The sequence below is a fragment of the Mytilus galloprovincialis genome, chromosome 6 (genome assembly GCF_965363235.1).
Source record: "Mytilus galloprovincialis chromosome 6, xbMytGall1.hap1.1, whole genome shotgun sequence".
Lineage (NCBI taxonomy): Eukaryota > Metazoa > Mollusca > Bivalvia > Mytilida > Mytilidae > Mytilus > Mytilus galloprovincialis.
Genome location: NC_134843.1, coordinates 19559331 through 19586550, shown reverse-complemented (window position 1 = coordinate 19586550; position 27220 = coordinate 19559331). Strand labels below are relative to the sequence as shown.

General features: G+C 30.9%; 1 protein-coding gene and 1 long non-coding RNA gene across 2 annotated transcripts; both read left to right on the top strand.

Annotated features, from left to right (window-relative positions):
* The first annotated feature begins 301 nt into the window (after positions 1-301).
* LOC143079153 (phospholipid scramblase 2-like) lies at positions 302-26853 on the top strand. The gene is made up of 6 exons (XM_076254370.1): positions 302-598; positions 5647-5724; positions 20595-20790; positions 21446-21557; positions 24255-24354; positions 25023-26853. The coding sequence occupies exons 1-6, from the start codon at positions 463-465 to the stop codon at positions 25112-25114; spliced, it is 714 nt and encodes a 237-aa protein (XP_076110485.1). The 5' UTR covers positions 302-462; the 3' UTR covers positions 25115-26853.
* LOC143079149 (uncharacterized) lies at positions 14081-15457 on the top strand. The gene is made up of 2 exons (XR_012979343.1): positions 14081-14305; positions 14755-15457. It is a non-coding gene; the product is annotated as an uncharacterized LOC143079149 (long non-coding RNA).
* Positions 26854-27220: the final 367 nt, after the last annotated feature.

Below are 27220 nucleotides of genomic sequence, written 5' to 3'. Positions count from 1 at the left end.
TTCATAGGTACTTTGAGACAGGACATATATTTTTTAGCCCTCCCCCTTTTTTCTAGTCTGAAAAAAATTTGTTTGCAATTTCAATTATATTTACGTTTTTTTTTCTATCATACGACATAATCATAATAACATATTTTCTATTTACTATCAAAATCAGTGATAGATATATATATATGCTTGGATATATATACAGAGGATCAGAGCCTGAGTAAATACCACGGTAAATACAGGATTTTTCCCGCATTTCGGCTAGTAATAGCGGGAAAAGAATCAGAGTTGTCTCCCTTTCACTCTCTGTTACGGGTGACTGAACCACACTAAACAGGATCTGCGTTTGCACTGAGCGGTTCATGAGCTACCTGTTTTAGTGTTTGTGTAATATTAACGTGTTGTGAGCTTTGCAGATCTATACGACGGTCAGATAGACCGAACTTCAGATAGAATAGACAGAAGACAAACATTATGGCGGATCCAGCTCATGTTCAAATGCAAATGCAGGGCGTTGCCCCACCGCAGGTACAAGGATTGCCACCAGCTTTAAATTTTCTCTCTGCTCTGTCAGAGGTCAATATTCATCAGCATCTTGATATTCTTGAAGGTAAATTGATTCATTATTGTCTATTCTAGTGTAGTAATTCATAATTGTTTACATATTTACATCAGTTTGCTTACAGGTCAATAAAGAGGGTGATATATGTCAATGCATACCTGTGTATTTAAACTCAACAGGTGGGAACTTCTGGCTGTTTCGTTATAACTGAGACCTGGGACTTTATATTATTTGTATAATAGTCCCAGCTGAGACCTAAAAATAGTAATACCTGGTTGAAAAGTGTTTTCAATGAATCAATAATAAAATGTAAAAAAATAATGCTGGTTGTTTCAATGTTTGTTGTTAAAATAAACAAATGATTTGCCTTTTTTAATTTTCATATATATTCATGTCATGAAGTATCATTGTATTCAAATAAACCCATCATACATAGATTTTACCAGGATTTCAATTTTTTCTTCATATGATTATTGTGTAAATCAAGGAAAATAAAAGTAAACTCAAATAAACTCATCATACATATACAACGATATAGCTGCAGAACCGTAGCTCTAAGGTCCTTACATGTATGTTATTTTTTTACTATTTGCGGCTAGCATAGGTATTACATGTATTAAGGATTGAAATTTTTTATTCACATTATTGTGTAAAGCAAGGAAAATAATAATAAGTAAAAGGAATTGAGCAGAGTTTAAATGCATGACATGACCGAGATATATAAATTAAAGTTAAATGAAGTATATTTTTCAGAAAATTAAAGACTAACTTGGATTTTGATGATCATGCATTTTCATCCAGTCTGCAAAAGACAGCAAAATTAACACAGTTTAATTTGATACAGTCTACTCAGTTACACAGTTTAATTTAAATCACCTATTGTTGGCAGATATCTATTGTCCATCTACTATGTCTTTTTAAATCAATAGTCAATACATCTCACAAAATGTACAATGTATTATAGAGCAAAGATGAGGGGAGCTTTCTCAAACGTCTTTCCTGACTTAGTTTATTTTGGCACTTTCTGTAACAGTAGTAACAACAAACCAAATAGCAAAATCTAGTTAAGTTTTTAACATTAAATTATATTCTGATACATAGAATGCATTTAAATTTTATTTCATCTAGGTCCAGCTACAATGTACATGTACATGTACACAAAAAAAATGTATGCTCTAAAACTTTTCCAGATGCATTTTGAAAAAAAACCATGATGAACCTCAATCTAGCTACTGGTAACTTTTTAGTATGCATGATAAACTGCAAAATTAATGTCTATTTAAACTTGCAGTGTTACATTATAATACATGTAATATATTCATATTATAAAATTATGTAAATTGAATTTTAAAAAGGAAAAAACAAGTCAGCATACTTTATTTATCTGTGCTTATATCCACCATTTGTCCACATTGTAAAATATGTAGTATTGGTTGAAACATGTACATGTACACGTAGCTGTAAGAAATATTTATGTATTTTAACATTTTTATATGTCAAACTATATTCATATATATATAATAAGTGATTAAAAAAAGAATCATCTTTTAGCCTGCAAGTCCCATAATTGTTTTTTTTTGGGTGACTGTATCTTACAAGTGTCCTTGGAAAACACAAATAGGTGAAAAAGCACAAACAGTCGAAATTCCACAATATTAAGATTTTAAATGTATTGGCGTACTAAATGAACATACATTTTTATGTCTGAATATCCATATCATTCAACAAAATAGACATAAAGTGTCAGTTGTTAAATATTTAATCATGTTTCGAAGCTTATACATGTATCAATTACATTTAATCAATTGTAAAGTGCTTGCTTGCTTAAAAGAGGGGTAAAAGATACATTTGTACCAAAGGGACAGTCAAACTCAGATTGAACGCCATGGCTAAAAAATTAAAAGATTCTGACAGACAAATAATACTACACAAGACACAACATAGAAAACTAAAGACTAAGCAACACGAACCCCACAAAAACGGGGGGTGATCTCAGGTACTCCAGAAGGGTAAGCAGATTCTGCTCCACATGTGACACCCTTTGTTTTGTTCAGTTGCATGTATTTGAATGAGATATAGAGATAATCTGATGCCTATAGAAAAGCTATGAATTTATCATCTTTTTCCACTTATATATTTTGAAGATCTATGTTCACATGGTTAAAGAACAATTGCAAGTACAAATGTATAAATATAAAAATTGAATTTCTTATATTTAAATTTTTAATATTGAAACAATAAATTCCTCCTATCTTCTTCCTTTTTATTAAAACTAAAATAGACCTGTACATGTATTCCCATTGTTTACAACATCTTTAGTATTTTTAACATACATGTATAAACAATGAATTTGTGCCTGTTGTAAAATTGTTTTTTCTTTGAACACATCCAAGAAAATTAATTTCATTATGGAGGGTAACAGTATAACAAATCCCCATTAACTTCAATAGAATAAAATTGAGAATGGAAATGGGGAATGTGTCAAAGGCCACCAATGGGTCTTCAATGTAGTGAGAAACTCCAGCACCCGGAGGCGTCCTTCAGCTATCCCCTTCATGAAACCTACATGTACAATGTAAATCGAAACATGTTTAAACTTTAGAAATAAGAAACTTTAAATGTATCCTTCATTAACTACAAATATTGGCCCATCTTTTGCAACAATCAAAAGATATGGTTATGTGACTTTTTTTGGCCTGTTCAGATGGTGTTGTTTACAACACTAGATTCACACTAAATTTCTTCTACTTGTATATATACTAAACTCTCTAACATCTCATTTCTTTTTAAAAAAAAATCAGATGCCTTCAAAAATAAAAAAAAAATACTGAAAGTTTTGATTCAACTTTGCAAATATATTTATTGGAAACATTATCTACCAATCAGTGAAGCACAGGTTTTCAATGCTGTCTGAAAAGTTCTCCCTCACACTAGCAGTCTTTCATGACATATATTTATTTACAGTACTGAATTTTAAACAGATATATCATGTTAAGGAGGGGTATTTGTGAAAAATACCAGTCGAGAGAATGTTAAATTTCACGAGCCGTAAGGCGAGGGAAATTCATTCTCAAGACTGGTATTTTTTGCAAATACCCCTCAAGAACATGCTATATATCTGTTTAATTACACCGAATGTTAATGTTCAAAAACGCATTGATGATCGTGACGTTACAAGCGTCCAGTCGGATAGAGTATTTTTTGGCAAATACCACGACAGAGAGGGTAAAAAAGGCAAATCCTTTTGGCAAATACCCCGGCGGCGTTAAAAATGAACGATATTCATTTGAAAACAGTAAATTGGTGAAAAATACACTAGCTATCAACCAATCAAAATCCAGGATTCTTACATACGGTGTAATTAATTGGTAAAAGCTGATATAATTTGTAGATTCTAGATTTGTTTTAGAGTTATCTCTCATTGAATATTCAACCCCAACAAAAATTCTTATTTTATAGCGAGAAAAATTATGTAAAAAAAAATCTATTGACAACGGATCCTGTCAGCATAAACTATTTATACTTCGATTAAATTAATACTTGTTTTACCTTTTGAAATTAAAAAAAATCATAAATCATTGATACAAGTACAAATTACCAAATGTATTTTATCATGTAAGTATTGAAATTTCATGCCATGTACAGGCATGACAGGGGATTGGAAGATTTGAATTTTTATACGTTTGTTTGCAGGACGTATGATGATACACCCTTATCAGTCGGTCTGTCGTCAACATGTTGGACAAGAACTCAAAAACGTTTTGATCAATTTGCATAAAACTTTGGTGAATTGTTTATGTCTAGAGGTTAGCTCCCTATCGTTTTTCATATATTTTAGATTTTATGTTTTATTCATTAAAAAAGGGTGGATTTCCCAGTTTTTGGACAATAATCTAAAAAATGCTTTCAGCAGTTTTCATGAAACTTTGGTGAATTGTTAATATCTATTGAGGTATCCTCCCTTTTGTTTTTTTTATAAATTTTAGATTTCATGTTTCAGAGTAATGGGATTTAATTATTAAAAAAGGTGTTATTTTCCAGTTTTCAGACAATATTGTTGAAGTGCTTTGAGCAGTTTTCATGAAACTTTTGGCATTTGGTGACTGGTTTACATGGATTAAGATAACCTCCCTTTAGTTTTTCATAAATTTCTGATATGACATTGAGAAGTTATTGATCTTTATTCTTTAAAAACGCTACAGAAGTATCATGCACTCATGGCGCAGCTCTTTATTTGTTTAGCTAAAACCCTTTCATACCAGTAGTTAGTTTTCACAAAAAAATGATTAAAATGCTGATACACGTAAAGCTTTAAACTTGCGTGGGCTGATGACAATTTGGTCTGGTTTAGAACCAATCTATGATAATTGATTGACAAACTTATGTGTTGAAGGTGTGTAATAACAATAAAATCCATAATTGACAAATCGACTACATGTATTGGGCAATATATACTTGTGAATTCTTTTTATCACCTTTATAATGATGAATAATAAGTTGATTTATCAGTCAAATAACAAGGAAGTAGCACTTGTAAGCTTATAGGCCATTTCCGACTATCTACTGACTATAGATAAAAACATGTATAGATACATGTTTTACATGTAGATGTTGAAAAATATACTAAGAAATTGATATAGATCTAGAGAAGCTTTAGATATATATCTTAGTCAAAAATGTCAGTCAACTCCCTGTAAGGTCAGAGGTATTGTCTATAAATTTGTGTTTGGGGGAAAAAACACTTCCATGTTCCAACAGGGAAAATTTATTAACAATGGTACATTTTGTACAAGATCTACAAATATAAGTTGCATAGCTGATTTTTTTCATTCTTTAGGAATCGTTGCCTTAAAGGTTTAAACAATTTTTTTTCCCACAGAAAACACCAATTTTTTAGAAAAATCCAAATTCTTAGATTTGTGTCTTACATGTATATGCTTTCATGCATGCTCAGTCAACGTACTGCCCACCAAATTTAAAGATGCACAATATGAGATAAAAATAAAGCTCTAAAGAGAGTAAAATCACAAGTCATCGTACATCAGTTTCCTTTATTTTAAATGATGAAATGATACATGTACCTCTTTTAATTTCAGTTGCTATTGGATGGGAAAAGAATAACAAATACAGATTATGCAACAGTCAAGATCAACAATTCATGTATGCAAAGGAAGGTAAGTTGTTCATATTACATTTAATATACAATGAACATATATACAAGGCTTCACAAGCAGACATCAATGCAGCCAAACAAACACACATCAAAACACAGCCAAACCAACACACATCAAAACATACAGGCAAACAAACACACATCAAATCAAACAGCCAAATGAACACACATCAAAACATACAGCCAACCAAACACACATCAAAACATACAGCCAACCAAACACACATCAAAACATACAGCCAAATGAACACACATCAAAACATACAGCCAACCAAACACACATCAAAACATACAGCTAAACAACACACATCAAAACATACAGCCAACCAACACACATCAAAACATACAGCTAAACAACACATGTCAAAACATACAGCCAACCAACACACATCAAAACATACAGCCAACCAACACACATCAAAACATACAGCCAACCAACACACATCAAAACATACAGCTAAACAACACATGTCAAAACATGCAGCCAAACAACACACCACATCAAAACAAACAGCCAAACAACACACATCAAAACATACAACCAAACCAACACATGTCAAAACATACAGCCAACCAACACACATACAGCCAAACAAACACACATCAAAACATACAGCCAACCAACACACAAAGTGACATCAAAACAAACGGCCAAACAAAACACACATCAAAACATACAGCCAAACCAACACACGTCAAAACATACAGCCAACCAACACATACAGCCAAACAAACACACATTAAAACATACAGCCAACCAACACACAAAGTGACATCAAAACATACAGCCAAACAAACACAAATCAAAACATACAGCCAAACGAACACACATCAAAACATACAGCCAACCAAACACACATCAAAACATACAGCCAAAAAACCATTCAGCCAAACAAAAATGTAATACACATCAACATGTTCAATCAAACATGCACACAAACAAATGTACGAATTGCACTTGTAACCACAAACCCACCAACACCTTGACTGACTTAATCCACTTCGTCCCAAGGGGGACATAGGGCCACTACATTGTCTTTCGATTTCTTCCTGTCCATGGCTATTCCCTTTGTTTCTTTCCAACACAGGCTTATATAATTGATGTCAGGCCTGTTTAAATCAGGTCTGTAGGCCAATAGAACTAAAAATATAGTAAAAGTTAACTTCAGGTCTGTGGATTCAAACGTTTATCGTGAAGACTGCATGTAAAGTCAAACATAGATACAATGAACATCAACACAAACAGCCAAACATTTACACATGAACATAACAGTGCCATATCTCCTCCACACACCAGTACTAGGCAGGAGATTGTCTCTTTCTCCATTGAAAACTTTATCATGTGAAGACAAACCAAAATAGTAAGTCAATGATATTTAGTATGTAATAAATTGCATTATCATTGACACATCTTATTTTTAGGGAGAGTATAAGGGTTCAACTAAACTTGACCTCATTTGCATGAATCAGGCCAAAGAAAAATTATATGTGTGGTTCCAGTAACCTAGAACCTAGACCCTAGAACTTTTTTTTCATTTCGGAAAAATAAGATTTTCAAACGATCAAATTTTGAAGATTGTGAATTAAAATAATAAAATTCGTAGATTTCTGATCTGAATTTCCATCAGAAGTATCTGTTATTGATAAAATGCAAGAATTCATAACAATTTGTTGTCAAAATGCAACAAAATTAACTAAAAAGGTGACCAAACACTTATAAAATGGCCGACTTCCGGTATTGACGTGTATAATACCAGAAGCAATTTCGGTAAACACGATTTTTTTTCCGGATTTAGACAATTCAAAATAAAATTTAGAAAAAAAAGAAGAAGAATATTTGCCCAACCACCGACCCTATTTTTTTTAAAAGTATGTATCTGGAACCACACATATATTTTTATTTGGCCTCATTATTAGGTTAAGTTTAATTTGTAGGTCTTTTTCTCAAGCAATAAGTCGAACTATGTTTTGTGCACAGAATAATTGTAAGTTGAACATGTCTTTTTTGTTCAACTGAACTTGATCTTAATATTACATTCATCATTAATTCAATGACTTGCAACATTAATACACACATGATCAGTAAAGCAGGTGAGACATTTCAGTGTATGCACCCTTGATCTAGAAATTATTTTAAACAATCCTTAATCAATATGATAATAGGCACAGCATAGTGTGTCTTTCTCTAATTATTGTATTATTTTCATATTTTATTCTTAGTCATGTTATATTAGTCATTGATGTATTTTGTAGGGATGGCAACGAGTACTTGAGTACTCGGGTACTTGATCGAAAGGCCGAGTACTCGAGTATAGTTTTAGTACTCGGATACTCGTTTGACTGTTATACATCTTGAGATATTTCTCTTCACATTCCCACTCACTTTAGTTCTTTTGAAATAACCCATTCGTAATACTTAAATAAAATCAATTAACAACATAAATATAATATATTGAGGCTACTTTTTGTTATAGTAGTACCAGCAACGTCCTTTCCTTCCGAGGGAATTTTTTCATATACATTTATTGAAACAAAAACAGAAAGTCAAACAGTTTTTCGTCTGAAATTGTTGACCAGATCATATTTCTAAACAAGAACAAAATGACCTGCGTTAAACCCTACACAACTGATTAGAGAAATTTTTAACGGTGTTTGTACATGATCAACACTTTCATGGATTAATAATTAACTCATCACAAGCCGTAAAAACTTACCTTTGTTTGTTAATCAAGATTTCTATGTAAACGTAATTGGTATGAGATGTATATCTAAATTAATTTAATTACTCTGTATTTGAAACTGAATCTTAATTGTTTTATTTCCAATTTAAAGATATAGGTGAATTCGACATTCAAACCCAAAAGTCGAAAATAAACTAACAACGGCATGGCTAAAAAAAAGATATAGAAAAAGTAAGACTGAACAACACGAATAAGCACAATTAACTGAAGTCCAATATTGTTGTTGCCAATAAATGGACAAGTCGTATTATAAAAAAATACGAACTCCTAAGAAACAGACGATACAAACATGTATATTGTCTACTTTGTCGGTATTTATATGTAAATATTTTTGATTTTTGATTTTTGTTTGGAATAAGGTTCATGAACACGAACACAAACAATTATTATAGGTTACTTATAGAAACGGCAGTCGACAATTCATTGTTTAATTGACACAAACAAAACAGCATCAAGCTATGTTTGTAGTACTACGTTAATCTTTCGTTAACATGTTTATGAAAGGTATTAACAAAAATACTGCATCCCACTTAAAATCTAAACTTTTCAATAAACATTTAAGCTTCACCCGAGTACTCGCGAGTACTCGAGTATCATGACCGAATATCCGAGTATTAAATTTCAGATCTTTTGACATCCCTAGTATTTTGTAATAATTTTTTTGAACTAGCACTAGAACACTTAGTAAATGTATGTTGTATAAATACATAACTTATCATTGCTTATGATCATCATTCTGGTACATGTATGTTTTATAAATACATAACTTATCATTGCTTATCATCATTCTGGTACATGTATGTTTTATAAATACATAACTTATCATTGCTTATCATCATTCTGGTACATGTATGTTGTATAAATACATAACTTATCATTGCTTATGATCATCATTCTGGTACATGTATGTTTTATAAATACATAACTTATCATTGCTTATCATCATTCTGGTACATGTATGTTTTATAAATACATAACTTATCATTGCTTATGATCATCATTCTGGTACATGTATGTTGTATAAATACATAACTTATCATTGCTTATGATCATCATTCTGGTACATGTATGTTTTATAAATACATAACTTATCATTGCTTATGATCATCATTCTGGTACATGTATGTTTTATAAATACATAACTTATCATTGCTTATCATCATTCTGGTACATGTATGTTGTATAAATACATAACTTATCATTGCTTATCATCATTCTGGTACATGTATGTTTTATAAATACATAACTTATCATTGCTTATGATCATCATTCTGGTACATGTATGTTGTATAAATACATAACTTATCATTGCTTATCATCATTCTGGTACATGTATGTTTTATAAATACATAACTTATCATTGCTTATGATCATCATTCTGGTACATGTATGTTTTATAAATACATAACTTATCATTGCTTATCATCATTCTGGTACATGTATGTTTTATAAATACATAACTTATCATTGCTTATCATCATTCTGGTACATGTATGTTGTATAAATACATAACTTATCATTGCTTATCATCATTCTGGTACATGTATGTTTTATAAATACATAACTTATCATTGCTTATGATCATCATTCTGGTACATGTATGTTGTATAAATACATAACTTATCATTGCTTATCATCATTCTGGTACATGTATGTTTTATAAATACATAACTTATCATTGCTTATGATCATCATTCTGGTACATGTATGTTTTATAAATACATAACTTATCATTGCTTATCATCATTCTGGTACATGTATGTTTTATAAATACATAACTTATCATTGCTTATCATCATTCTGGTACATACATGTATGTTTTATAAATACATAACTTATCATTGCTTATCATCATTCTGGTACATGTATGTTTTATAAATACATAACTTATCATTGCTTATGATCATCATTCTGGTACATGTATGTTGTATAAATACATAACTTATCATTGCTTATCATCATTCTGGTACATGTATGTTGTATAAATACATAACTTATCATTGCTTATGATCATCATTCTGGTACATGTATGTTGTATAAATACATAACTTATCATTGCTTATGATCATCATTCTGGTACATGTATGTTTTATAAATACATAACTTATCATTGCTTATGATCATCATTCTGGTACATGTATGTTGTATAAATACATAACTTATCATTGCTTATCATCATTCTGGTACATGTATGTTTTATAAATACATAACTTATTGTCATTCCCTGGCACATACTAACATGAACTATATATGTAAAGATTTATTAATTACATGTATAAATCCAATATACCAGGCTATAAAACATACTTGAAGTTTTCTGAATCTTTTTGAGCCTTTGATTTGATTATTGTTGTTTTTCATTAAATTGAATCCTAAGCACAAAGATGAACTTTATTAGCATCAATAGAGAAAATCAACTACAGGACAGCCTGCATTATTGTGTGACCAGCTAATATTTGTACTTCCTATTCTCATACATGTGTGAAACCTTTGTTGTGAAGGCTGTTTACAATGGAGAACAAGTTTTAGGTCTTTTCAAATTATAAAATTGATTTATACATGTAATTTAAATGCCTCAAGCTACAAAGTAATTTGTTCAAGCCTTTCATGTTGTTTGTTATACATGTGTGTATTTTATGAAATTTACCAGTGAGAGGCACTTGAAAGCAAAAGTGGCATGTTACTTTAGTTAAAACGTCAACATGGTCAATAATAGCTCTTTCATATTCATCTTGGAATATGTTAGCCTTTTTTAAGCAAGTCTTAAAAAACATTTGAATATTATTTAAAGGGCAGTTTCATTTCTTCTTTTGAAATACTATACTCATTTTTATTGAAAAGTTGTAATTTGATAGAAATGTTATTAAAAGTTAATGAAAAATTACCAATCTTGTCATTGGTCACTTTCTCTAAATTAAGTAAATTTATGGGGTTGTAAAGTACATGAAGGATGTATAACTTATAAACTAGTATACAAGTCAAACAACTAAAAGTACTTACTCACACAGAAAAGAATTGGAAGGGTGGTAATGAAATCAAATTATATAAATTATCTAGGCATTTTAATTTTTAAAACATTCAAAATGTAACTTTTTTTCCATTTTTGTGAAAGGATATGTAAATGTATACAAAATGCAGGTCTTTGTATATTTAATATAATATAACCAACATGGTAGTTATATATAAATGTAACATTATTCAAAAATGGTTAATGAATCCAACATCGCACGCTTACCACACCGCTATCAAAAAATCCTGGGGAGAACACTGAGCTGCATTATAAATCTTTTAAAATTTCAACATTAAAATTGAGCATTAACATGATTTTTTTTTTAAATCTCTAAGTAGTTAATAGCAATTATTTTGCAAAATTTTGCAGTTTTATTTCATCAGTTATTGAAAAAAATAAGAATGCAAATGAATTAATACAATTGAAATATATATTCCCTCAACTAATATAAATTTTCCACATTTTGTTATCCCCCAATATGAATACAATATGAATAGTTTGAAGGGATTTACAATTTTTCTTGGTTTTTTTTTTGTTACTTTCATTTGTAATTATTGTGTTTGTAAGTTTTGCTTTGAAGTTCAGGCCTAAATTAGAATATTTTTTATATAATTCAATAAATTGCTGGTTAGATGTGACAACTTCAAAAGTAGTTTTCTCTGTAAATTAGTTGGAGTTATCTCTCTTATTACACACAATGAAAGTTATGAGGTACAGCAGTCATCATCGTGTAACAAATTTAAAAGTAAAATTTAACAGAACACAAAACACATCTATCTACAAACACATTCATTGATTCACGTGTCTTCCATCAGAAAATTTTATACGTCACATAAATTTGTCGTTCAATGTATATACAAACAATTTTAAAAATTCACATGTGCAATGTTAGCATACGGGGTTAAAAATTCAAAGTTTGTAAAAATTAATTTCAGAAATTAACTGAGATTTAAAATAGTCCAAAAGTTATATAGAATTTCTAAGAATCCACAAATAGTTCATTCCACTACGCGATTGAATAATTTTGACATTTGTGGTTCAACATATTTTCTAATTCATTATAGAAATATATCATAATGACATATAATAGAAAAATATCATATTGACAGGATCTTTTTAAAGGACCTGTATTACACAGCAAACATGACACCTGGCCCACTTCCAACTATAATTACAGTATTCGTAATAAGTTCCATGTTTAGAATCAGGAAGGGCCAAACCAGGGTCACCATTAGCTTTATGTAACTGGTATAAACAGTAATAAGTTCAAAGGTCAATACAAAAATTGCACCACTTAAGCATAAAAAACTAACCTTAGATTCAGTTTTATTTGTAAGATTTAAAGGTATATACCTAAGATTTAAAGGTATACAAAATCTTAAAGGACAAGTTGTTTATAATATGTTTGTTGGTTGCAGTCTAGTTTTTTTTCAATTAAATCATATCGTCGTTTTTAAAGGCAGTGCTTTAAGGCCTGACTTTCAAGTCATGAGGTTCATCTTTCCTTACGCAAATCTTTGCTGGGGGTCATTTTGCAAGAAATAGATCCGGAAATGTTTAAATTTCTCCTCTACTTTTTGTGGTATGTATTGGTTTTTGTTCCTTTCATTTACATTGGGAAATAAAGAAACGATCAGTGTGTATTGTTCGTTTTAAAAATCTGTTTAATAATGTGTCTTTTGCATTATAAGCAGTCAATCTGATTACAAACTATCATTATTCGAATTCCGTGTGGAAAGAGGTCCGTTCAATTTCGAGTACTATTTGCGATCTAAAGATATTTTAAAATCATTTCACTCGTTGATATAACATGATATTATAATTAAAAGTCGACTGACCGTGAATTATATTGCATAATATACAATTTAAAAGTATTTCTGTACGTGAAGCCGTATGACGTTATAGTTATTTCGGTCTCAGTTATGTAAAATATGAAATTATCGTTCCTGAATAGGATTCAACTAATTAAAGACAAGAAGCGTCAAAAAGTGATAAGAAGCGACAATAAAATTAAAATAGCGATAAGAAGCGACAATATAATTAATTTAGCGAGAAGAAGCGTCAAGAAGACTATATAGCGACTATACATAAATAAAAAAAATGTCATTGCAACAACTTATTCCCCATAGATATTAAAAAAAACATGCATTATTTTTTTATTATAGGGGCGGTTATAAAACATTTTTTATATTACTGTACATTGATAGATAAAAATATGTTTTTATTAAGAAGAAAGGGATTAGTTTTTATAAGATATAAAAAAAAATATATTTTATGCACACGCTAAAAATTGGCCATCAAAACAAAAAAAAATTCAATTTCCTTTTAAAGAATTTATTGAATCAAAACCATGCAATATCATTTCCTTTCTAACAGTGAAATTCTTCTTTTTCATAGGGACATATTTGATAGGTGTAGCTTCACCCTATCACATCAAATGAGAATAGCCTCGTGAGAGAATTACGATTCGCTTGTCCCTTGTTAGTTATTGTCGCTTCGTCACTAAATTAAACTTCTTGTCGCTGTTTGTCTCTAAAATTCTTCTTGTCTCTTATTAGTGAGACCAGTCAGTTCCGTCCTTATTAACTTCCGTTTTTGCACAAAACAATCACACAATTAACGATGCCTAGTCCTTGTTGGTGTGTACCTGAGTGTCATTTAAGAGGAGGACTTGCATTTCTAAATGACTTAATAAGAAGGAAAAGTTGGATCAACGCCATGGTTCAAACGTAGATTGTCATGTGCGATGCAATCGTAGAACCCATATCAATCAGCTGTTGTTTGCAAGACACATTTTACTGAAAACGACTACGTTCAGGAAACTATTCATGGTAAAACTTTATTTTCTTTAAGAAATATATACTGTTATTTATATAATCGCCATGCAAGTAAACCAAAGTCTGTTTGCAACCGCAATTATCGTTTTAGAATAAAAAAGGGGGGGGGGGGGGTGAATTCAAGACGTCATAACTTTTGGGATTACGATTCAATATCATCTGTTTGACATTTTTTGGTTAATACTACAATTGTATGGTTTTTCTACAAGAGATATATTATACTGATAATTATTTTAGCAGTAATTATGTAAATTTCGGTTGTAATGACAAGAATTCATGAGCTATGCCTCGGGCTTTCTTGAAAAATATCAATGACAATGTAAACAGGAACAAAACATTGACATGAATGATGCTCTCCACCTATGTTATAGTTATTTAGGTATGTGTGTTGCACAAGTCTTTCACAAGTTTCAAAAAAGCTAATGTTATAAAACTTTTTTCAGGGCACATACCCACTTTATAGAGACTTGTCTACTGCCATGCATTCCCATCCTATTTTCATGCACCATTTGTAAGCAAGAGACTGAATGGTTTACAAAATTAAAAATCAGGACGGTGTCCCGTTAAACCAAAAGAACTAAACTGGATGAATATTGTAGGAGAAATCTAGAGGAAAGTTTTGATTTGTGAAATTGGTTTTCCTGAACAGATGTACATTCATCCTGCAGGAAAGATTTATAACTGTCCACCACCAACTGACGAGCTAATGTTGAGCTTCACAGATGGAATTACTCAAACACCATAAATGCCTATGTTTTCAGCACAGATTTCACAAATCATGACACAGCTGTGCATTTTTATGCCCCACCTACGATAGTAGGGGGGCATTATGTTTTCTGGTCTGTGCGTCCGTTCGTCCGTTCGTCCGTCCGTCTGTCCCTCTTCAGGTTAAAGTTTTTGGTCAAGGTAGTTTTTGATGAAGTTGAAGTCCAATCGACTTCAAACTTGGTACACATGTTCCCTATGATATGATCTTTTTAATTTTAATGCCAAATTAGAGTTTTTACCCCAATGTCACGGTCCACTGAACATGGAAAATGATAGTGCGAGTGGGGCATTCGTGTACTGGGGACACATTCTTGTTTATACTTGTTAAGAGTCGAAAACTAAATATTATTTTTATATAAATAAACATATATTGTGTCATTTTAGAACTTATATTTTTCCAAAGGATGCATGAATGAAAGTAGTGAAATTCATTTTGCTTTGATATATAGATTTGAATTACAATTGTTCATGTTATTGTAATGCATATAAAAATAAGGAGATGTGGCACAATGTAAATATATGATATTCTGTGAGTTTATCAAACTAAAGGGGATAACACATGGGTATAAGCAGTTACAGGACTGTACTACTGTACAATCTCCAACAATGAGAAAAACTCATACTGTAAAGAGAATTTCATATTTACAAGTAAGTTTTGTTTTTGCATTGAATAATTTTCTTCTATTGTCTTAAAAGCAAATATGGGAAGTGGTTAAAATGCTAATGAGACAGCTTTTATGGCCACCAGATGTCATTGTTACCTTGATTAAAAACTCCTTTTTAGCTCACCTGACCTGACTCATCACTTGGTTTCATCGTCCATAAACTTTTACAAAAAATCTTCTCTGAAACTACTGTGCCAAATTTAACCAAACTTAGCCAAAATCATCATTGCGGTATCTAATTTAAAAAATGTGTGGTTAGACCCGGTCAACCAACCGAGATGGCCACTATGGCCAAAAATAGAACATACAGGTAAAATGTAGATTCTGGCTTATAACTCTGAAACCAAAGCATTTAGAGCAAATCTGACATAGGGTGAAATTGTCTCTTCAGTGAAGATCTATCTGCCCAGGAATTTTCAGACAAATCTGACAACCCGTTGATGGATTGCTGCCCCCAAATTAGTAATTTGAAGGAAATTTTGCAGAGTTTGGTTATTATCTTAAATATTATTATAGATAGAGATAAACTGTTAACAGCAATAATGTTCTGCAAAGTAAGATCTACAAATAAGTCAATATGACCAAAATTTTAAGTTGATCCCTTATAGAGTTATTGCCCTTTATAGTCAATTTTTAACAATTTTCATAAATTTTTGTATTTTTTGTTAATTTTTAAAAAATATTTTCAACTGTCAATACTGGGCCATGTTTATTATAGATAGAGATAATTGTAGCACCAAGAATGTTCAGTAAAGAAAGATCTACAAACACATCCCCATCATCAAAAACACAATTTTGTCATTTTATATGTGTCCGTTGTTTAATATGCACATAGACCGTCCAAGGTGAGAGACACAGGCTCTTGAGAGTCTCTAGGTCATCAATACAGGTAGATAACTTTATCATGTTTATACTGAAAAATAATTTTGCTTGGAGGGAGAATTTTAAAAAAGTTCTGTCTTCAAAAGAGTTGACATGTTACTATGTACATTAACCATTATGTTACTTGATGTTCTAGCAATACACACAGAACGGAGACTAGTCAATCTTTGTGAATTATTTTTCATAGGATAGGAGTAATTGAATATGTGTATATAATCAATAATTAAAAATAGTTTTATTTACATTAAAAAGGAAAAGGTCTTATGTCTTAAAAATGCATTTCATGGCGAGGTACAGAAAATATACTGTAAACAGTAGACTATAGATATAGGTGAACTAGGTACAAGAGAACTATATCTTAAATACTACAAACCACCTCTGTTCTATGGAAGATAATGATATAACTGGACTAGAAATACACACAACCTGTAATTAACTGCCTTTACAGCGCTTTCGCGCTTTGATTTTGTTTGAGTTGTTGCACATTTCATCTTGTAAGGGTCTTTTATAGATGATGATACAATATGGTTTTTGCTCATTGTTTAAGGTCATACAAATGTATGTGGACCTTTAGTTGTTCAAATCCATGTTATTTTTACTTCGATAGATATTTGCCATTATGACCTATTGTGTCATGATTGTTTACATATTTTTAGACTTTGCACACATCTCCTTAGAGGACAGTGTATGTGGTATAAGTGGGAGTCAGTCTCATAACTTTTAACACTATTTCCTCTTTAACAACTAAGCTATAAATTGGATCCAATAACACTATAGATTTTTTTTAAACTTTTCAGAAGTTACTACCCACTAACTTTTATGACCGCCAATAACTGTAATGTTCATCAAGAGTACATTTGTTCCAACTTGAAATGTTAAGCTGATATCAATATTGAATTATGTAAGAAATAATTACTGAGATCACAAGTGATTTTTCACTATAGTTGTCCATCTATGGACCTCATTAGAACTCTTTGACATTGACACAAAGATCAATGTATGGTGCTGGCCAATAAACATGATAAATTAGAGAAGTCATAATTCAGGATGAAAACAATGATACCCACTGCATATCATAACAGTATACATTGGGAACATTAAAGCATCCTATAAATTCCACTCTGATATTTACAACTTTGCCACTACAAAATGACCACAGCATATAAACATGACAAAATATTGGATTAAATATTAATTGTCATCATAACAAATGTATTAAATAGTAAACAGTCCAACATCTGCTATGGTAGAAATGTACTGTATTTCCAAAAATTAATGTCAAAATTAATTTCCATGTTTACATGGGTACACATGTTTATAATGGCACACCTCATATTTCAATACCTGGGATCAATAATTTTGACTCATATTTGTTTGTTTATTTAGGTTTTTTGGGGATTAATTTGTAAATTTCTATGGGAAATCAATTTGAAGAGTTATTTGTTACTTTGTTTTGTCTTTTAATATGAAAATAAGTAGATGTGGTATATTGATGCCCACTTATATATAAACATCACAATTTTATAAATCTGACAAAATTATATTACAGAGAAAATTATGAGATACAATGTACATGTAATGTAAACTTCATGATATCTTAATTTCTTTGGTAGCTCAATTAATTATGGCACCCTCAACGGAGTTGGGGTGACATATTGTTATTGTACGTTTCTTTTTTTTCTTATTTTTATTCTTCCACACATTTTGTCCACGCTATTTCTCGGAATTGGTCAGACCAATGTTGATGGAACTATACCATAATATGAACCGCCATGTGAAGTTGTGCAAGAGACATTGGAATGGTAAAAAATGGCCGCCGTTACCATGGAAACTAAAAAAATCAAAATTCTAAATCTTTCGTTATAAGAGCCAACCTAATGAAACTTTATGTAAATGTTGGCAGTGGTGCCCTGAGGTACCAACAGTACTTAGCTTCTGCAAAATCTCTACCATTGCAGTCTTCACGACGAGTGGCAGCCCAGGCAGCCCAGGCTGGTAAAATTGCTCTCGGGCCTGTGAAAATCAGACCTACAGGCCAACAGAATCTAACTAAAAAATTTCAAAAATTGAGCTGCGGGCCTGTAGATTTAGCAGTTCAGCGTGAAGACTGCCATTGCCATGGAAACTGGAGAAAAGTTTAACATTGAACCTATTGGAAAAAACATCAAACCAGTCTTTTCTTAAGGAATATAAGATCAAATTCAAAGAAACTTTATGAATATATAACATGGCATAAGTCGATGTTGAAACTGTAGTTGGAATTTTCGAAATGAACACGGTTACCATGGAAACTGCAAAAATGTAAAAAAATCTCAAAATGCGCCAAACTTAATGAAACTCATTATAAATGATCAATGTCAAGTAAAGATAACACATTGGACTTCGGCATTTTCAAAATGGCCGCCGTTGCCATGGAAACTACAAAAAATTCAAAAATTTCAAAATGCTCCAAAATTAAGGAAACTTTACAACAATGTTAACAGACATCTATAGATGCGGTCTTTGACTTTGAAATTTGAAAATGGCTGCCGCTCAAATGGCAATAGGGGAAGGGTGCCATCCGCTATTGCTTGCAATGGCAAATCTAGTTATTATTTGTTTCTGTACAAAAAAAATGTGCCATGATCAACTCTTGCTGACATGTCAATTTTCTAGTTTAGATTAAATACTGTTTTAAAAATGTTGAATGTCTAGAATATATATCATTTCACATTGAATTTATTTATATTGTAATAAAGACGATGTGAGGATGTTTTATGTACTGGTATATTTGTTTGTCTAGCAGCTATTTTATATCCTCCTTTCTTGGGGGAAAAGCTGTCTCTTTGGCCATCATACCTAACATCATTTTTTTTTAAACTATCAGTTAGACAGTCTTGCCCTACCTTTTGACTATTTATTGTGAGGTATTTATTACTTATATTTTATAGAAGAGACAATTTGATATTGAATCAGACATTAGTGTGGTGTGATAGATCTTTGACTATTGTTTTGTTGTACTTTATTGACAGACACAATGAGAAAATGCTGTGGAAGATATATGTGATGGTGCATTGTAATGTTTTTGGGTGTGTTTTTTTCGTCTCATCTGCAAACTATTTGTATAAAGCTTTATATGGCAGAATATGCTTCATAACTAATTATTTCATATAGCATCCTGGTAAACAGGGAAATTTGAAATACCATGTTTCTAAACATTATTGCATCACATCCATAACACAATCTATAAGAAAAACAATTCTCATATCATCACATTTAAGATTATAGCATCCAATTACCATGATGGTGAAAGGTCCTTAGGAGAACACTGTTCAGACTTATGAGTAATAAGATAACTAGATCCTTATTAATTCTACATAGCCGTTAGGTAGGTTTCACATATCCTCAACCTCATTCCACGGTTCATTGCACAACTTTTAGTTTTGCCCCACCTATGATAGTAGAGGGGCATTATGTTTTCTGGTCTGTGCATTCATTCGTTCTTCTATCCGTTCGTCCCGCTTCAGGTTAAAGTTTTTGGTCAAGGTAGTTTTTGATGAAGTATAAGTCCAATCAACTTGAAACTCAGTACACATGTGCCCTATGATATGATCTTTTTTATTTTACTGCCAAATCAGTGTTTTGGCACCAATTTCACGGTTCACTGAACATAAAAATCATAGTGCAAATTTCAGGTTAAAGTTTTTGGTCAAGGTAGTTTTTGATGAAGTTGAAGTCCAATCAACTTGAAACTTAGTATACATGTTCCCTGTGATATGATCTTTCTGATTTAAATGCCAAATTAGAGTTTTTACTCCAATTTCACGGTCCACTAAACACAGAAAATGATAGTGCGAGTGAGGCATCCGTGTACTATGGATTGACACATTCTTGTTTTTTATGATTTGGTCTATTCCTCAGATATATAACAAGCAACATGCAGGTCAAATGTATTTAGTGTATGTAACAATTGTGGTTTTATTTTACAGACACAGACTGTTGTGTCAGACAGTGCTGTGGTCCAGCTCGTCCTTTTACCATGAACATCACAGATAACAATGAGCAGCCTTTGATACAATTATACAGACCATTTAGATGTCAAGCTAGCTTATGTATGTGTTGTTACCTACAGGAGATGGACATAATGAGTCCACCTGGCCTTTCTGTAGGAGGTGTTAAACAGCTGTAAGTCTTACCTATACAAAAACACATATATATGAATACAAACACACATATATATGAATACAAACACACATATGGTACCGTTACCTACAGGAGATGGACATAATGAGTCCACCAGGCCTTTCTGTAGGTGTTAAACAGCTGTAAGTCTTACCTATACAAACACACATATATATGAATACAAACACACATATGGTACCGTTACCTACAGGAGATGGACATAATGAGTCCACCAGGCCTTTCTGTAGGTGTTAAACAGCTGTAAGTCTTACCTATACAAACACACATATATATGAATACAAACATATATATGAATACAAACACACATATGGTACTGTTACCTACAGGAGATGGACATAATGAGTCCACCAGGCCTTTCTGTAGGAGGTGTTAACCAGCTGTAAGTCACACGTTTACAAGCATTCACACATATGGTACTGTTTCATTCAGGAGTAGACATAATTAGCCCCTAAATGTATTTATGTATAAAGAGGTGCTAAACAGCTGGAATTCATTCATACATACAAACACATATAGTACAGTTTCATATACAAAATGGAAATAATAAGCCCCCATGTCATTTTCGTAGGAGGTGCTTAAGAGCTGCAAGTCAACAATGTGTGACAGATTTGTACAGCTTCCTCTCCCTATTTTTCAGATGGACTCCTTGGAAGCCAAAGTTTGAAGTCCATGATGCACAGAACACACCTGTATTTCACATTATAGGAGAATGTTGCTTTTGTTGTCCATGTACAGATATCACTTTCCAAGTAAGAGACCCTTTTGAGATTTATCACTAAATATATGACCATATGATATTTGCTGTGTTTTTTATTGCCATTTGTTAGGCTTGAATAAAATATTGTTTGTTTGCCCTTTACCGACCGACCCTATAAATTCTTCCCCCTGAAAAGACTTTTTTTTGTGTATTTACCAGCAAGATTTTATTTTATTTTATTTTTTCGTTCTTCCAAAAATCTTATTTTTGTAGTTCCGCTCAAAACTTTTTTACCGGAATTCTCGGGTTTTATCTTTCCCATTTAAGGTCTAGTCGGTTTGGTATCACGTGAGCATTTGACATGAACACTTGCATTTAGAGTTTCAAAGCATTTGTTTGAAATCGATGTTGAAAGCTTTGAAATCATGATATGACGAACGTTACTCTTGTGTCTTTATACTTAAAGTGCAGGGTTAATTTTAAAAAAAAAGTTCATCCAATACAAAATTATCAACGTGTGTTCAAAATATTTTGCAAACAAACAATATTTTAATTTAGGCCTTATATTTATACCTTCTTGTAGGGTCATTTAATGTGTGAAATTTCACACAACTCTTTAAGGGTCATTAAATAAGTGGAAATTTTAAAGATATATTTGCTCCATATACCTAAACCATGTTTTATGTAAGTGACTGAATTACATTGTTACATAAGAGGGGAAGATAGTTTTCTGATTTAATTGATTGCTGAGACAACATTCTGTCCATAATAGCGACTCAGAATAGCGATAAGCAAGGTCTCTTAGTATATATATTCTGTTAGTTTTATGATACTTAGCAATTAAGCTGCACAATAAATAAGGTACATTCCATCAGGAATAATAATCTTTCATTTAAATAAACACCCAGATGAAAGCTTTGAATCTGTCAATTAATTATTTTCTTCATCACAAATTTAATTTTATTAGATGACCTTTTGATATTGAAATATATCACGGAAATGATCCAAAAAGTTTTTTCAAGAGTACAGTTTGATTATAGTATGGTCTATTTACTTAAAAATAAGCACAAGTATTGATTTTGCTAGTTTTAATCACTTGAAGTAGACATGTACTCCATTTTGTACTGCGAACACTTGAATTGTCTATAGACACTTAATAATGCGATCTTCTTTTGCCAGAAAAGTGTTGTTTTGCAAAGATATTTAGAAGTTATCTGACTATTTATCTGTGTAACCAGATAGATAACAAAATTACCTGCTTACAAACATTGAGTTATCCTAAAATATAACTTATTTAATCTGCCTAAAATATAGGTGTCGTGATTTTATATTATAATAAATGAATTTATATTAAAATAAATAATAAATACCATCAAAAACAAATGCTTGTTGCATTTTTTTTTTATCAGATGTAAAAAATAATTCTTAACATTAGATATAAATTACCCATGCTTGTATTGACTTAACCCAATGTGCAGTTTTATTTCTCTTTAAAACACCTATTCACATTAATAAATACTATCCAAAAAAAATGCTTATTGCATTATTATTTTTTGTTATGTAAAAAGAAATTCTAAACATTAGATATAAATTACCCATGTTTGTATTGACTTAACCCAATGTGCAGTTCTATTCCTCTTAAAAACACCTATTAAAATTATATCTTAAGTAAGGTAATGAGAATTGATTGACCTTTGAATATGAACATGTTTCACAACATGCAATAACTAGGTGTCAACACTGTGTTTGGCATGTTCCTGTACATAAATGTGAACCTGTCAATATTTTACTTTCATTAATGCATCACAGGTTCGGACTATGAGGTATAACGATTGTTCATTCATAAAAATAACAACCAATGGCAATACTTTGGTTGTTTGAGTATGTAATTGTGATGACAACTGTATGCTGAATGTGACAGTAGTTATGATGTCAGTAGCATGTTAACTTGGCTATCAGTGTGCTGAAGGATATGATTTGCTTCATTTTTTTTGTCAAGGCTATATATGTATAAAGTTGACACTAGTTTTGTTTTCAAATTTTGCTCTTGTCTGGGTTTAGCAACATGTTAAATGATGAAAAAAATGGTTTGTGTGTTGTTGTTGTTGTTTGGTGGTGGGGATTTAGAGACTCATTTTTATGTCCCATTGATGGACATTACGTTTTCTGGTCTGTGCCTCTTTTCCCTTCATTCCTCAGTCAATCTGTCCCACTTCAGGTTAAAGTTTTTAGTCTAGGTAAGTTTTTGATGCAGTCGAAGACCAATAAACTTGAAACTAGGTACACATGGTTCCTATGATATCATTATTTCTAATTTCAATGCCACATTGGAATTTTTTAACCCCAATTTCATGGTCCACTGAACATAGAAAACGATTGTGTGAGTGAGGCATCCCTGTAAGTACTATGGACACATTCTTGTTTCTGCTACTTTTCAATAGAAACAAACTTTTACTTTTTTTTTCATTTGTCTCCAAAGACCTGCCTTTTTTTCCAAGAAATTTGCAAATCAAACCATTCATCCCCAAACGATACCTCTCAAACAAAGAATGATTATGGTGTCTAAAGGACAGTTGTGAGAGGATGAAATTGTGACGACAACTCTATGCTGAATGTTACAGTAATTATGATGTCAGTAGCACTTAAAACTTGGCTTGTGCTTATAACATCCTTGAAAAAAAATGTTTAAATTTGATATCAATTTATAAAATTGTAAATATGTGTTCATAATCCACTTATTTTTTATCAGGTTGTAGATGCCCAAAAAGGTCACGAGATCGGACAAATTATCAAACATTGGGGAGGCTGTCGAGAAATCTGTGGAGCTGTCAACGATTTCAAAGTTACATGTAAGTTAACATTTTATGCCCTGTCTACAGTAGTAGAGGGGTATTATGTTTTTGGTCTCTGTGTTTGTCAAGTATCGGTAAAATATTTTGGTAAAGGTAGTTTATGATAGAGTTGTAATCACATCAACTTGAAACTTAGTGCACATGTACAAATGAAACATGTTGATGTAAAATGATCCCAGAGATTACCATGATTACTGAACAATGAAAATGATAGTCAAGCAGTGCATGTGTTGTATGGACACATATTCTTGTTTAATTTATTATTTAAAACGATTAAAATGAATATATCAATGTTAAATGTGCATAAACTTGTAGATGACAAAGGTGGCAAAAAAATTGATTTCATATTTATTTTTTGAAACATGTATAGAATTTTTAAGATTTGGAGTGTACATCAATGAGACACCAAACATATTGCACATAATTCAAAACAAAATTACTGGTTTTTTTTTCTGTTATTATTTTTTATTATTATTAAAAAGGCTTAAAATGTGATACAGAACCATGCATGAGTTTTGATGTGAGAAGTGGGGAAACATTTTAAAAACAATTTAGTGAAGCACAATTACTGCATAAATAGTTTTTATTGTTTTTTGGGGGCGAATTAGACATCTACTAAAACACATCACTATATCAAAATGTTGTATAATGGTTTTTGTTTTCAGTTCCTCAAGATCTAGATGTGATGAAGAAAACATTGTTGTTAGGAGCCACATTCCTTATTGATTTCAACTACTTTGAAAGAAACAAACAATAAGACAATGCCCAATCAAATGTATATCTAAAGTCAGATGTTGTCAAACAGGGATCCTGTATCAAATGTTTATTAAATGGTGGAGGACCAGATCTGATAGAAATCTAGTATCATATATTTAAAAGAATAGATTTTATTTCTGATTTTATCAAAACTTGAGCTCTATATTCATGATATTAATCTAATTTATTAGTCTGATTTAATACATTTTTTATTGCCATGTTATTTAGTTTTTATAGTTAAAAGACATAATTTAGTCATTATATTTTTTATAGATTTAGTATTTCCATTATCCTTTTGTTTTACTGAAAAATTACTTTTATTTTCTGAAATCCATGAGAATACCAAAAACTGTTTATTTATTTTATACACATAAGAATAAATAGACAAAATGAGATATTTGTATGTTTTCCCAATTATTAGCTATAGGTATTCAATTATTGCGCCAAGAACAGAAAGATACCAAGTTATCTATTGAATTTATTTTATTTTAACTGGATATATATTTATATATATATTTTCATTTCATTGTTGAAAATGTTTTATTTTATTGCAAAACCTTATATGAAGTGTTTTGGAATTGATGATTAGTGATTTTTTTTCAAGAAAAAGAAAGAATTTTAATAGAATTTTAAAGTAAGGGATTTTTATGAACATAAATCAAAATGTTCAAAGAAGATGGCATCATTGTATATATTTTGAGAAATCTAATAATGGTTGTTCTAAATCTGATTGTAAATTGCGATTGTTTAAATAATGCTTCTTCAGATGAAAATTTGAAATATTTAGAAAAATAAAAATGTTTCACACAAACTTAAGAATCTCCTTTAAATAACTGATTTCAAAAAGTAGTTATAGGAATAGATAAACAATTGTTGTTTTTGTATATTATTGCAATATCTATGCATAATTAAGAAATTAAAAACTTGTAAAAGGACTACCTCAAAAGATCTTATTGCAGAACACCTTTATTTTGATTATCATAGATAACTTCTTTTATTTTGATTTTTAGTTTAAATTTTAAGGCAATGGATTTTTTTTATTTCTTTCTGGATTGTCCTTTGAAAAATAAAGTCCAGTATAAAAAAAAAACAACATATTTGTTGATGAAAAGAAAGTCATTGTGTAATTATAACTCATGGTTTTATTATTGTATATCATGTACCATTTGCACTAATGCTAGAGCTTCTTCAATTATTTACACAAAAAATACAATCAATACAATGTAGGCCAATTATTAACATGAAATATAATGTACATTCAAGCATTGTAATGGTGTAATATTATATCACAAACGTTTTATCTGAATCTTCTGCTCAGACGTCCAAACAATCATAATGCTAGACAATGAATTATGTGTATATATGTTTCTATAATGTTTTACTCTGTAAAATTGTCTGCAACAGACATGTTGTAAACACTTTTTCATTTCAAGATCTCTAGCAGTTTTATTCTACACTATATTCAGCTTTACTTATCTAAAATCAATCTATCTTGATTTAAGTAAATTGTTTTAAAATCTATATTTGTTAATTACTAATGTTGCATTTTATATTTTTAAAAGATATTTTATGTGAAGAACTAAATTCTTTTAAGAAAGATATTGAAGATGTTTTTTCAAAAGTTAATTTTACATTTGAAAGTAAAAACGTTTTATTCAGGGTTATATCATATATATCATTTTAATGTAGTTATCCTTTTATCTTTAATCGTTTGTTGAAAATAAATATCTTGTTTCCTTTCGACTGTGTCAATATTTTCTTTGCATCCGAAAGGAAGAATGACAGTTTATCATTGTTCATTTTGTAATCTTTAATCATGTACAGTGGAGTCCCCAGTGTCCGTGCGGCTGGTTATACCGCGCATTAGCTGATTTCATCACATCAACAAAATAAAACAAATGAAATTGTTCTTGTTATTGTGTAAGCATTCTGAAGGGATAAAAAACAATAAAATTAATAAGTTCAAGAGATAAATAATAACTGCAATCCCGTGATTTACAATATTTGGCCAATTTCCATTAAAAAATTACATCATCAGATACAATTTGTTTTATTTAGGTCAAATTTATATCATATTGAAATAATTTTTGCTCTGCATCCTTGGCAG

Coding starts and splice junctions, on each gene's coding strand:
- LOC143079153 (XM_076254370.1), top strand. CDS start 463: ATGGCGGATCCAGCTCATGTTCAAATGCAAATGCAGGGCGTTGCCCCA. Junction 599..5,646: donor GCATCTTGATATTCTTGAAG/GTAAATTGATTC, acceptor TTTTAATTTCAG/TTGCTATTGGATGGGAAAAG. Junction 20,791..21,445: donor GTAGGAGGTGTTAAACAGCT/GTAAGTCTTACC, acceptor CCTATTTTTCAG/ATGGACTCCTTGGAAGCCAA.